The sequence below is a fragment of the Hippocampus bargibanti genome, linkage group LG02, assembly GCF_051943395.1.
Source record: "Hippocampus bargibanti isolate YZ-2025 linkage group LG02, ASM5194339v1, whole genome shotgun sequence".
NCBI lineage: Eukaryota > Metazoa > Chordata > Actinopteri > Syngnathiformes > Syngnathidae > Hippocampus > Hippocampus bargibanti.
The window spans coordinates 20401710-20416727 of record NC_142735.1 but is presented as its reverse complement, the minus strand read 5'-3'; the positions used below and the strand labels follow the sequence as shown (position 1 = coordinate 20416727).

The 15018-nt window shown below is 41.4% G+C and overlaps 1 protein-coding gene across 2 annotated transcripts in view; it reads right to left on the bottom strand.

The window, feature by feature from the left end:
- glra1 (glycine receptor, alpha 1) overlaps positions 1-15018 on the bottom strand; it is a 57312-nt gene that overhangs the window by 27677 nt on the left and 14617 nt on the right. Inside the window, exons 4-5 of one of the 2 annotated variants that reach the window (XM_088989888.1) lie at positions 11658-11696; positions 1708-1775 (exon numbers count right to left, since the gene is read on the bottom strand). In XM_088989888.1, the coding sequence (XP_088846014.1) occupies positions 1708-1775; positions 11658-11696 (107 nt within the window). The remainder of the gene's footprint in view (positions 1-1707; positions 1776-11657; positions 11697-15018) is intronic. The other variant, XM_088989889.1, reaches the window with a different exon arrangement.

Genomic DNA, 15018 nt, shown 5'->3' with positions numbered 1-15018 from the left:
ACACACACACACACACACACACACACACACACACACACACACACACACACACACACACACAAAAGGTGTTCATTAAGTCACGAGCCCACACACACAAAAGGTGTTCATTAAGTCAAGTATGATACTACAGAGGTACTCGTATTACCAGTAATTTAAATAAAGCTCCAACTGGACTTTGCATCAACCTGACTGACTGTATTGACATCAGTCAATATTTTTCATTTACTCCAAAGTTGACAGTTGACTAATGTCAGAAATTAGGCGATCTATCAATGATCTCAACGATGAGAAGAAAACCATCTTGTGCACTCCTGGGTCCTTCTGTGCTGCCATAGTGTATTCAGTACAAACGAATTCTTCTTCTTTTCCTTTCGGCTTTTCCCTTCAGGGGTCGCCACAGCGAATCAGTGTCCTCCATCTTCAGAGGTTTGATTTGCAATTATGTTTTTTTACATAAAAACATTAATCATTGTCATCAAACGGTGAGTAGTTTAACTTTATTTGAATGTTGCCGTGCCAATGACCATTTTGTGTTTGAGGGCCTTTTATTGAGCATCTTAATTTTTATTAAGTTCATAGAGTTGCTTGTTTGATAGCCACAAGGGCACATCAGCCAGTGTCTTCTTGTGCTGGTCCCAAGCGCGGATAAATAGAGAGGGTTGTGTCAGGAAGGGCATCCATCAAACTAATACCATATCATATATGGTGCCATAATACCATACCATCAAACAAACCAATCACATATGCAAGCAGGGCAGGCATACATAAAACAGGAAAGTAGCCTTTGTTGTTTTTACATTTCAGCCTTCTGACACTTCTATTATGCATAGAATAAGGTTGTTTGTAACTTTTCACACCCCACAACCTTTCAACTTTGCTGCTGTAAATTGCAAATTTCCCCATTGTAGAACGATTGCAGGCTTTCTGATTCTGATTGTTGTTGACAAGAAGACACATTTGGTCAACAAAGATGCGGGTTCTACTGCGGTAATAAAACAGAATCCACGTTTGCTGTACATGTGTGAAAAAGATGTGATCTGCACATGACACGAATTGGGCATCCCAGCCTGAGCAACACGGCAGACGTGCAGGCACGCTTGCCGCTCCCTTTTATCGGCGCTAATGGAATTTCCGTGTAATGATGCCGCCTCAATTGACTCCTTGAGTTGGGGATGGGGAGTGAGGGGGTGCAAATGTGGGCGGCCAGGTGAAGCGCGAGGCAGATTCAATGAGGCGCACGGGAGCAGGAGTGGAATTAATTTGGGAATTCCGCAAATATCTTGTTGGAGGACAATTTGAAGCTTGTCACCAGTGTGAGAATGAACACCGAGTAGATTGTTTGGTGTTCTCCCGTTGGGAGCATTTTGGGGCTTTTTCGGCTGTGACAGGAAGTCGTCTTTTTTCCCCCCGGGCGCATAAGGTGCAGAAAATGCAGCTTGTTTCAGTCACTTAATTAAAAAATGAAACACTCTTTACACCAATTCAGGTTGGGATATGAATACAGAAGGAATTGTAAATCTGGGAAACACACACAGCAAAAAAGTAAATAAATAAAATAAACCCACCATCTTGGTGTGATATGAATCTACATTTGAATGACATTTTTGTATTGACCGGAATTTACGATACAATTTGGCCCCTGATTAAAATTAAGTTTCAGATGCCTAATGTGAATCTTATACAGTATATGCAGACGGAATTATTTACCATGGTGGTCTCAGCGATGGAGCCAAAGCTGTTGATGAAGATGTTACAGGTGACGTTGACAGGAGGACCTGAAGAGGAGGAGGGGGAGGGGGGTACACAAGACACGTCAAACCGGGAGAACATTTCACAAGTCATCAATTTGAGCTCAAAAATCATCACGCATATCAACAATCATTTCAATTTCCGAAATACATATTTAACTCATTCACTGCCATTCCTGACTTTATTTGAGAATTGAATATATAGCGCCATTCCCGAATTTGTTTGGGTTTTGTTTTTTTTCTTGTTTGGGTGCCGATAAAGCGCTGCCCATGGTTTCTGGCAATGTTTTTCTCTTCCACAAGGGGGCGGAATTTCCTTTTTTTCCATGTTAGCGCTTTGTTCCAGCTTGTTCCAATATTCTTTGGGAACTGGAATTTGAGTGACAATGACAAAAACCCTGGCACTGAAGTGGACGCATTTTTTGCACATCGTCTGGCAGTGAATGAGTTAAAATAAAAACATTTCATTTCGGGGCAGGAACGGCAATCTGAATCTTGACACACACAGGTTCAAATCCTGCCAACAATCCTGACACATAGATGTTACCAAGCGCACAGGACAGAAATCGTTCTCAGGTGTCCATGTCCATTCTTGGCAACCAAAACATTAAGGGAGATTTCATGTTTGTGTAAAGCTTCACAACCGGTGTCAGAATGACCTCCTTTTTCTGCTGCGCCTTCCCATTAGTACATTGTACTTTGTACCTTGTATTCTTTCGACTGTTGTACTGGGCTTGCACAAAATGGCTGCTTCAAATGGCTGACTTTCAGTTCAATTACGGTCAAACGGCCTCCGACTCTTTCGAGTGTCCCTTTATCATTGTCCCACTGCTCATTTCATTTTAATGAAACTTGCGGTCGAGGCTCTTTTTTCTCTCCATTCTTTCCTGGGAGCACTATAAAGTGACTTACGTCAGGGTTTTTTTCCCCTCCCAAAACCCCATTTTCCTTACATTTTAAGCAAGGAGACATTTTTTTTGCAAAATTTTTTGGGGCTCTCAAAAACTCAAAAAGCCATTCATTGGATGGAATGACATTGATAAATCTTGAGGTTTTAATATTTCACCCTAAAATATGTAACGGGTCTTCAATATTGGCTCAAAAATATCAGCATCACCATCACTCAATTTGCCCCCTGTCAAAGAATTATTGGCCAAATACATGACTTTCGTAACACATGTCTTATGTTAGGCTAACAACATTCGACTGAACTCTCAATTTATAAAAACAGTACCAATCAGTATCACATTTAAACTAATATTTAAGACCATGATGTCGTGTGAACGTTTTACCTGGAAACCCGATAAAGCAGCACGCCACATTTTCAATCAGTTTGTTGTCCACAAATGCCCTGACGCAGCACATCAAAATTATTCACCGCTTTCGACTGTATGAATGTTCGACTGTATTCCCACATGCTAAAAACAGTCCGAACAATAATCACACAACGATTGACACATTTTCCACACTGTAAGGCGCACGCGAAAGCATTGAATTTTTCTCAAAAGTGACTGTGCGTCTTATATAAGGATCAATAGTCTCATTACTTTTGGATGTGGTATTTTAAAATTTCTATAAAACACTTTGTTACAGCGGCACCAGTTGTTAAAGTAAATAACGCTGTATTGTATTGTATTCCCTTTTATGTAGCTCCATCTCATGGATGCATAACACAACTAGAGCCACTGTTGTAGCTTTTGTTCTATTTACCTTCTAATGAAATATGGAAACGGTTTTAAAATAGGCTATTCATGATTGCCTCAGACTCCAAATCAGCTCATAGTGTGTAAAATATGGTGCTATTAAATATTAACATAGTGAAGTTTTTACCGGAAAGCCCGTTCGTTATATCGCAAGTGGTAACTTCAACTTTGAGTCCACTATGACACACGCTGGCACGCACATACACACACAGCCCAGTCAAAGTGTATTATTGCCCTTCATGTGACACCGCCGTCAGCCGCCATCTTGCTGAAATATTAACACAGATGAAAAATCCATGTCATGAGACCGGCGAGGACACCAGCATCCATAAATTTGTTTCAAAGTAAAACATCCTCCTTCATAAACATCACTCCGCACTACATGTGTAAATATGTTTGTGTGTGTGCGCGTGCGTGTGTATGTGTGTGTGTGTGTGTGTGTGTGTGTGTGTGTGTGTGTGTAATCAAAATCTCCACTGGGAATGTAACAGGTGTACAAAATAATAATGTAATTCTCCCCAATAGAATTTCAGAGGTGATGATTGTTTTTTTTTCCTCATCAGGGTCACCACCATATCAAGTCGAAACATCTACTATGGGTCCACTTCAAATGTGATTATAGCGTGGGTGTGTGATTACAGCGTGTGTGTGCGTGTGTGTATGTGTGTGTATGTGTGAATGGCTGTAAATATCGGCGAGTGCATTAGCGGCCTGTTTAAATATGGCGGCAAACAAAAGCCTTGCACCGCCATGTTGACTCCAACCTCGAAATACGCCGCACTTGTTTGTTAGACTTCTATAATTTATGGGATTTATTTGCCTTGAGGGTCACAGTAGGTATTCAGCAAACACTCGTACACGCACACACGCCGGCGCAGGCAGGCTCGCACACTGGGTCGGGCGCTTTAATATCATGCTGCAAGTCGGCGTCTAATTCCACAGGCGGGCCGAAGGAAGGAGTCTGGATTACTTTGATGGCCAATTACTCTCCCTGTCAGCGTGCGCACATCCCCGCAGGCGCCTTTTCCCTCTGAGTGCGTGTGTGAGCAGCACAATGGTGGTCCATTTAAAGGAGGAAGAATAGTGTAAGCGAGCCAAGAGGGCACAAGTGTGCCCGCTTGTGATTGGACCGTGGATGGCGTGACTGAAGGCTGGCGAGCTGGTGCCTTTGTTGTTCTGATAGGGAATGTAAACCTAAAGAATAGCAACAACTCAATGACCAGCATATACCGACTGGGACTTATAAAAACCATCAAGTCATCAAAAGAAGAGAGCACCTATAGGACCCAGACAGAACCTAAAGATTTATTGAATTCAGAGACGACCAGGAGTGTGACAGAAATAAGACAGCTCAAACAAATAGAACCCAGAGAGAACATAAATATTCGACCGATATTACTCATAGCAAACTCACTGAACTTAATATTACAATGAAAGAACACCATCACTCTCATGAACCTGAGCGCAGCGCTTGCGGATCTTTCCGAGGACGAAAAACAAACAAACACAGAGACTTTAGGCTGAGCTCATTAAAGCAAGGCGGAAAAAAAGCTGAATTTGTGACTTAATGAGGCTTCATTAATTATTCATGGTACCGGCGTACGAGGGTGTTTACCTTTATTGAGCTAATACCCACATTTACCGCGCATGCTAACATGTCTCAAGCTGAGAATAAATAAGCAGGAAAAAAACCTCATCAAACATCATCAAAATTGAAAGTTGCACATTTTATGCCCTGCTTCTAGAAACTATTTCCGCAAATCGCCAAGTCCAAGAAAGATGTTGTCAGTTGCAGCCAATCAATGAAAAAGTACTGAGAAGCTTTACATAATCTTTTTCTTCCTGTGAGTCTTTTAATGAGTTGGCATTTGTGACATTGACGTTTGAATGCAACTGCTGAGTGCTGCATTTTACTGTCGTTGACTCTATGTGACAGCTAACACTAAACACTTCAAGCTGATTTATTACTTCAAACTTTGTCACACCGCACCAGACGTACGGGTGCTCACACATGCATAAAGAAATGCTAACTTTTCCAGACACCTATAAGAGCCAAGTCAAGAAAGAAAACTAAAAGAGCTATATGTAGTCAGTTGGTTGGGGCCACTTCATGATGTCATGTTGTCATATTACATACATCATGTAACGCAGGAAGGTGAGGCACTAATATTTATGGCCCCCCAGAGACTAAAGAGCAGCATATTGTGACAAATCCTCAACCTTAAAGACTTTCTGGAAGCTTAGTGATTCAACACCCATCATAATTCAAATCAAATAACACAAGTGGGTGTGGCAGTTATCCCTGTAGAACTCCAAAGACCAACAAGTTTATGTCAACACTTAAAGGACAACCGACGTCACGTTTTTGTTTCTTAACTGACATCAGAAAAACGTTTTATAGCATCTAAAATGCCCAAAATACGCAGTATGATATTTTTATTCAAATGCAAACCACCAATAAAAATGACTTAAAGTGTCCAAAATCTGCAAAAAATTGAGCTGCTAATTGGGCATTTTCAGAAAGTCCCACCCCCAATTCGTGACGTCACGCCAAGACGTCTTGCATTGCTGGAGAATCAAAACAATGGCTTCAGATTCGGAGAATATGCTTTCTTGTTACACATCCAGTTATGAATAGGATTCAAATAGTTCTGAAGAGGAAAGTAAGTAAGTTTGCAATCAATTAAAAAATTTATTCCATGCCATTATGAGACAACATTGAGGGGAAATTTCTCACCGAAAAAGAGGCACAAAATGGCGACCTCCTGTGGCCACCTCCGTTTCCACAGGCTGATAAATTCCTTATATGGATCTTGGACACCCTCTTCTGGCGGCTTTTGGGTACCACACGAGGTCCCCAGACCAAACAAGTACAGCAAAATACATTGACGTGATGGAAGGACCGCTACAATGCGTCTTTTTTTCGGTCAGGGGCGTTCCTTTCGTGACATCACGTACGGACTCGTCTCCAACTCAAAAACAAGACTTCCTGAATATTCAGAGCGAGTCTTAAAACGTAAAAACATCTTAAAACGTAAAATATAGCTATACGCCGGCGCACCTTTCCACACCTATCCTTCCACTCTTTGAATGCACACGTCGATCGCCTCCGAGGAGCTGTTTGCAGATAATTTTATTATTATGGGGCCGAAAAAAAACCACCACAGGCTCGTGTTCAGCCGAAGAAGACACAAAACAAAATCACAGTCGAGGAGAAGAAGGAGATAATTGAAAAACACGAACGAGGTGTGCGTTTGTGTGATTTAGTGGCCCAGTACGGCTATGCTAAATCAACCATCGCTACCATTCTCCGCAACAGAGAAGCCATCAAAGGTGCGTCTGTTGGAAAAGGTGTTTCTGTGATGTCAAAGCAACGGTCTCGGGCAATCGAAGAAGTTGAAAAACTTCTGTTAATTTGGATTAACGAAAAGCAGTTATCCGGCAACAGCGTGAGTAAAGAAATTATATGCGAGAAAGCACGGCTAATTCATGCCGATATCGCCATGCGGCAACTTGGAAGTTCGGCGCTTATTGAGGAATTTAAAGCCAGCAACAGATGGTTCGAGAACATCTGAGGGCGAGGAGGAGGAGACGGCTGCAGCATCAAGTGAGCTCATCAAGGCAATGTTGGCAAAGTGGAATGATGTGCAGTTCCATCCAGAAAAGACTGTGGCTATGACAATCATCAACATGATGAACGATAATGTGAAAGAAAAAGCAACAGGTGTCAATTAAGAGGTTTTTAATCAGCAAAAATGATGAGGAGTCTCCAAAGAAGCAAAGAAGAGAAGCCACACCAGAGGTTGAGTTACCAACAGTCCTTATGGACGGTGACTCTCCTTCCATAAGCCATCAACGACCATCACAAAGGTAAACAAAACTTTATTTTACAGTACAGTTTATTTCTTTAATTATAGTCCTTATGGAATGTGACTCTCTTTCCAAACAGCAATTCCCTCTGACCTCCAACGCCATTCCATCAAGCCATCAATGACCATCACAAATGTAAATAAAGTGACTTTATTATACAGTGCAGTGTATTTCTTTCATTACAATACAATATCACGTTTATTATACATAGAATAAGGTATGTTGTGTGTACTTTTAAGGCTTATTTAGTTGAAAATTATATTTTATGGAAACCTGGGAACGGATTATTCTCATTTCAATGTTTTCCTATGGGAATACATTTTTGGGATACACACTTTTCGCCTTACACACTCTGTCTGGGAACCAATTAAGTTCGTAAGCCAAGGTCTCACTGTACGGTCGAAAAAATCCCTATGGCATTCCAAAGACTTTCTAAACCTTTTACTAATCAGTCATTTTACTAGTCAGTCTGGAAGCGGTCAAATATTTGAGTTAAGATCAGCACACACTGACAATTTAGCTGCTTTCCAGCTCTTTTTTTTTTAATCAGGCCCAATTTCAATTTCAAGCTTGGACAGGCGTCGTTAGCCATGCAGTCAGTGCACATCAGGGGAACGTGATTAGAAAGGGTCTGTCTGCCGTTTCTCTTTTTTTTTTTACTTTTCAAGTCATGTTCGGAAAGAATTTACAATGTTGACAGTTCAGCGGAGCTCATGACTGCATTTCCCGATTGTATGGTGACCAATTTCAATTAGATTTTGTTCAATCTACCGTAAGCAATCTCATTGCAGGATTAAGTGCTTCTTGGATTTTATTTCATTTATTTTTTTACTGACTCATTTCAAGTCACGACTTTTGTCGACCTCTGGTGATGGCGCAGTTTGATTTGACATTTATTGTATTTGCATGATGTGTGGATTAGATGAGCGCAACTGGAGTGTCCATATTGTTGTTTCTCATTTAGATCTATATACGAGATTATTTAATTGAAAAAAAAAAATCTAAAATCAATAAAATATAATTTCAGTTCGTTTTTATTTTACGATTTTTTTTAACTCATTCACTGCCATTTCCAAAATTATTTGGGGGGGGAGCTTTTTTTTCTAAACAACAAAATGATAAAAATAATGCGGGCTGGCTGATTGCTGGCGGACTTTCCTGTCCTGTCACCGTTGACTTGGAGTAGCGCGTATTTTCCTGGCTTCCTATTTGAAGGCCGAGCTCGAGGCGGCTCAAACGTTTTCCTTCATGTTGCTGTCAATCCGATTGTATCGCTTCGCTTCCCGCCAGCTCCGCATTCCCGCCTCTTAAATTTCATCAGTATGAGAAGTGTGTGTTTGCGCGTCGACGCTTGTGAGTCTACACACTAAACCTGAAATAAACAAAGCAAAGAGTGAAGAAGACGGCCGCGTCGGCTTTTGTAGTTTAATGAAGTGTCGACTTTACCCAGGCGAGTCATTTCAAAAACTGGAAGCTCCCGTCAGCGTTTTGGACCCTTGGACTTACTTCCTGTGATCGTACAACCACTGGGGCCTTCTTATGAGACCGATGTGCATTTTAGACATTTTTAAAGCGTCGTCACAGAGGGAGACGCGTGCACATTCGCGTCTACGTCTGCATGCTTTGTTGTTCCAAAATGTTTGCGTACCGATGCGATACCGACAGAACTCAAGAAGTAAAGCTTTTTTTAAGACACGTTTGTGTGCATGTGACGCAGACGTAAATCATGACGCGTTGCCGGAGGGTTGGCCATCGATTCCTGTTTTGCTGCCGCCGCTGGATTACAAAGATGGAGTGAGCCAAGGGGTTGTTGTCTGCACACCTGATAGTTTTGCACTCATTCAATTTTCTTTGTAGGCACATGCGATTTAAATACGTTTTTTTAATGATCACCTAAATGTCTCACCTGAGTCTTTTACCATGTGCATGGGCTGAAACACGTCTATTAAAATATATGTGTGTGTGTGCATTTAAATGTGCGAGTGTTTATAAAAGAGCCTTTGAAAATATGTAAGTGTGTTTGGAACTCAGAACTCGGAACTCAATAAAATGCTCATTTCTGGGCAAACTGACATTTTATCTCCCGTGTGCGTGCATGTGTAGATAAATGTGTGTGAGAGCACGCACGTGTGTGTGAGTTCAATTTAATGAATCATTTTGACAGTAAAGAAGATGTATCATGGCAGCTGAGTGCGGACACACAAGCGCACGCGCGCCCACACACACACAAACACACACAGACAAGCACACGCACACACGTACACCCGCACACGTGCGTGCATCCAGGTTGAGTCACAGTCACGGTCTATATTGAAATGTCATCTGAAGGTAAGACTGCGTGTTTTTGCTGCGGGCAGGATGCTGTAAACATGTCATCAGCCTCAAAGCAAAGCAAAGCCAAGCCGACGACTCGGTTTGATATTCCTTCTCACTTGACTTCAACGACAGACAGGCTCAGTTCCTCAATACTTCCATTTTGCATGTTCCATTTATCTAGTTTTTTTTTAAACCCCTTATGTATTTCCTTGTTGACAATTTTGTTTGCTGCCTGTGACCAGGATGATTGTACGTCATCCCACGGTAAAAATAAAGTGACCTTGAGAGTTTTGAAAGGCGCTTATAAATGAAATGTATTATTATTATTATTATTATTATTATTATTATTATTATTATTATTATTATTATCTCATCTCATTTTCCGTATCGCTTATTCCTCATTAGGGTCGCGGGGGGTGCTGGAGCCTATCTCAGCTGTCTTCGGGCACGAGGCGGGGGACACCCTGAATTGGTTGCCAGCCAATCGCAGGGCACACAAAGACATACAACAGTCACTTTCACACTCACATCTAGGGACAATTTGGAGTGGTCAATCTGCCTGCCATGCATGTTTTTGGAGTGTGGGAGGAAACCGGAGGACCCGGTTATTATTATTATTATTAATAATAATAATAATAATAATAATAATAATAATAATAAGTGAGTGAGTGAGTGAGTGAGTGAGTGAGTGAGTGAGTGAGTGAGTATTATTATTATTATAAATGAGAAAAGTGGAGTCCGATACGAAAAAGTGTATTTTTCTATTGTGTCAATTTAACTGTCTCATAAAAATGCAGGGACTTTTTGTCTTGTGGTTTTTGTGTATTTGACAGAAAAATAGCTGTGTACTATGTACATCCAAAAGAAAACCTGGAACAGCATTTTCATAACAAATACAGTAGACCTAAAAATTAATATCTGCTGTTTTTTGTAATTAAGTCATTTGCTGCCATTCCCGAATTTATTAGGGAATTGAAAATTGTGACGTGGAGCGCCATTCCTGAATTTGTTTAGGTTTGATTTTTCTTGCGGTCGGTGCCGATCAAGCACTGGTCAGACCTCTGGCAATATTTTCCCTTCCACAAGGGGGCAGCATTTACCTTTTGACCATGTTAGCGCTTTGTTACAGCTTATCTAAATCAATATGTATGTATTGCATTTTATTGTATTGTATTTTGGGCCGCCACCCTCATTTCAAGCTCATATAACTCCAGACCCTTATAACTTAGGAATGAACTTATTTTCTGATGAAAGAAGAGAGTCTAAGATTTCTTATGCTGCATTGAATTTTAATGTAGTCTTAAAACTCAATATTCTGGTGCTGGAGTGCACACATTTTTTTGCAAATCGTCTGGCAGTGAATGATTTAACTAAACAAAAGTATTAATTGATTTGTTTATTTATGTATTTATTCATTTGGGGGGTGTCCAACCCCCATTTTTCAAGGGAAATGTAAATTGCTGGCGTCTTACACAAGTCAAGCACAAGTATTGAACACCCCCCCCCTCACACACACACACACACACACACACACACACATAAATAGATGGGATGAAAACATTTGGTGCAAAGCGTGCACCAAGCGAATCATCATTATTATATTTAATGTAATTTTAAATAGCCATCTTGGGTCAGTATCGGTACACGAGTGACATCCTGGCCACGGAGCATTGGAACACCCTGATTGTCGAACCCTGCAAATGCGGCAAAAGTAAAGTGCTGTGAATATATTCTGGAAAGACATCACATTGCTTCACTTGGAGAACATTTTGAAGGAGGAAGAAAGCAGATGAAATCTATTTTGGAATAATGCAACATCTTGCAGCAAATAAAGCTGCTGCGGTTGTGGTCGCGTGCATCAAAGTACAGTGCAACAAAGGAAGATAAACACACACAATTGCAATTATTATCAAGGTTGGGAGTGTTTCCTCATCCAGGCGGCATTGCCGTCATGGAGGAAGCAAAAGAGGAGGAAGAAATAATAACGGCTTATTGGCGGAGAAAAGAATGAGCAAAGTACCTTTCTTGTGAGTAGCTTCATTTTTCGAGCCTTTGGGGTCTAATAATTCAAAAAAAGATGACAATTAAACACAACACATATCATTTGTTGTTTTCTTATTCTACTGGAGATTAACAAGAGCTTAGCAACTACTGGTTGTTTGTCCCGCTTGAGGAAAACAACACGACTATCGGGGTTTGGGGAGAGAGGGGCAAGAGGGGGGGGAGCGCTATGGCACGCTGCCGACAAGGAAGGAGGGTGCAGTTGGGCACGTTGGCAGCAAGGGGTGGGCGGGTCAGCATACTGTGAAGGCAGTAGCAGCAGGGCAAGGGCGGGCGGGGGAAATGCACAATTCTAAAAGAAGAAAACGGTCAAAGTGCGGCGGCCATGGAGAAGAAGATGACAAAGAGGAGGAAGAGGATGGTGTGAAAGTCAAACAAGCAAAATGCGCTAGCATCTCGTGAAACACATGACTTACTTATTCGAGAGTGATGATGCTTAATGGGAGGGACTCATAATGCATCAGAATGACATGTCAAAATGGCTTCCATTTTATTTTAGTCAAGAGCGCCCGGGCGTCGCGCATAGGAAGCAATGACATATTACGGCTTCAATGTCGCAACGACAATCAAAACAAATGACACAAATCTGTGGCCAACTAGCAAATATATTGCTATGGCTCGCCTCTTACTGGCTGAGGTCCACCCTAAGATAAACAAGGAATAGTTCATTTTGTCTTTCAAAAAAAAATCAGCTCTGAACTTTTAAGGTAAACAAAGCATCTAAACAATTTATTGATAATCAAAAGGGTTGTCAACTAATTTGACCATAAAAATGGATGTACAGTATGGGCAGATGGCATTTATTTTTTTGAAGTGCTGTAAAGGCTTTGTCACGCTTTGTCGCCATGAAAGATGGACTCAGAGCTCAAGTGTTTCGCACCCTGTCGACTTTGACCTCCGCTGTGCGGCCTGGCGCTCATGTCAGGGTAAACCCTGGGCTTAAGTCGCGGCTTAAAAGTGAGCCTGAGGCAGAGCTTAGCCCCGGGCTGTCCCGCCATCAAGCTAGCTGACATTCAACACACGCGCATCTCTGCTATTCCTGCCGTTATCCCGACGCTAAAACCGGAGCGCTGGGTAATTAACGGCTGGGCGTGGATAACCGAGTTAGCGTTAGCGTTGACGCTGAGAAGAAGACATATGCTATATGTGTGAAGGGATTCCACAGTCGAGAATGCATTAGCATCACATTAGCTGCCACGCAGACGCGGAGTCATATTGAGCGCTCCTTGGATACACACAGACGAAACATATTCATTTTTAGATGGATTTTTATGTTGCGCTTGATTATTTTTGTGTGTTGTTGGATGTTTCATTGATAGGAAATACACACTCACACTCACCTATTCAACAAAAGCATGTTCCGCTCGTCTTATTTTCAAATGAAAAAAGTACTAATGCATCCTCGTTGTTCCTCTTGAGCAAATTGAACTGACAGAATTTCTTCTCCAATGGCAGCAAATTGTGTTCTCGTCACAACGTGTCATAATGACCGTTGGACGTCTGCATATCATACACTATTACGCTAGCGGAATACGGATTAAGACGTGTTGTGTCCTATAGTCTTCCTCTTTATCCTGTTCCCCCCTTTCCTCCACCTGCAGTAATCACATTCCTTTTTTCTTGTCTTACTATTTTCAGGTCATCCTGGACTGCATGTTCTTGATTTTTAGTTTCTTTACCTTAAGGTTCTTTTTACTGTCGTCCCTCCTCATATTATCAGTCTGTCCTTCATGTCTTCTCGTCTGTCCTGTCTCCTTCTCTTCCAGTTTTTCCTGCTCTTGCATTCTTCCTTCCTTTCCATTCTGATTGCCTTCCATTCATCCTGCCTTCCTCTCTTTACCATCTCTGCTCTTCCAGTTGCTTGTCTTCCAGTTCCTCCAGTCTTCTGAAGAGGATTTCACTCCATACTGCGATTCAGACATTGATGATTGCTTTTTGATTACACCCACGTGACGAATTTTCTAGTAAACATTTTTTCCATCACATGATGGTCCTGCTATCTCGAATGTTTATATTGCTGCCGCCAAAAATATGTCTGACTGACACGCTACCAAATTTACGCCCACACCAGACCACACTGGTCCTTTGTCTCTTTGTTTTACATGAAGGAATGACTGTCCTGCTCTCATTTGCATATTGTCGCAACATATACTCATGTCTGTATTTGCCTCAAGCGCTAAGTCGACATCTAAAGGTTACAATAAAGGCCCAAATTGATTTGTATACTGTTGTGATAAAATGAAAACATACATGGTGGTGTTTGGAATTTGTTTCATCCTGAAGGGAAAAAAAATAAAAACAAAAAACATGGAAGCAAACGATCGGCCAACGACTGAGTCCCTTCTGCACTTTCCTGTCTCCCTGTTCCTGCCGTCTTCCCCATGTCCCAAACTGACATTTGGGAGTTCCCACGTGACACCCAGAGTGTGTGCTAGGCTAAAAGCATCTGAACTTGTTCTTGGTCAGCATGCCACTCGCACGCTAGCTTACTCCCCGCAGTCACCCTTCCTACCCCCACTCACAACAACTCCTCCAGCCCCGGGCCTCATTACTGTCTGTCTATTCGTGGCATTAAGCGGCCATTAAGCAAATGCTGATCGCAGCAAATCAACGTCAGTGCTGACAGATCATAAAGCGCAGCCCACCTGGACATATTCAGGCACAACTCGTTTCGTTAGCGTGTTAGCTGAGTCTTTGATTAGATAACTCCTTGGCACCACTGCTGCTTGTTAACACCTAATGTCAGCCAAAGAAACTAAAAAAAAAAACTTTTTTAAAGATAAGTTCCTTATAGAACATTTATAATTGTTTTATAATTGGATAATTTAGAAAAAAAAATGCTAACATACTGGTGTAGCAAGATTTAGCTCAAGTATAGCATGTTTTCACCAAAGTGGCTAACACTCTTGTAAATATACAATTAGCAATGTGACAAGATGAGAGTTTGTCTGGTTGGACGGGATGATTCTACTTTTGTACCTTGATAGTTACCACAAATCCACTAAAGGTCCCTTTGTATTGCTTTGCTAGTAGGGAATAACTGAAGCATTGTGAATATGCTAACGGCTAATTTAAAGGTCGAGAAGTGATAAAAATAAATATATTGGTATAACAGCACACGAAACAGCAAATAACATCAAATTTGTGTAATTACACATTCCAATGGATAAAGTCATAATGAGTTATGAGGTCAACGGAAAAAAAAATCTAACCCTCTCGGCAGCCCTGCTGTTCTACAGTCAAGGCTTCAATCTCAGTAAAAGGCCAGTTATCAGAGGACCCTAGCTTCCGCGAGGGTTGATATAATACAATAAGATGCG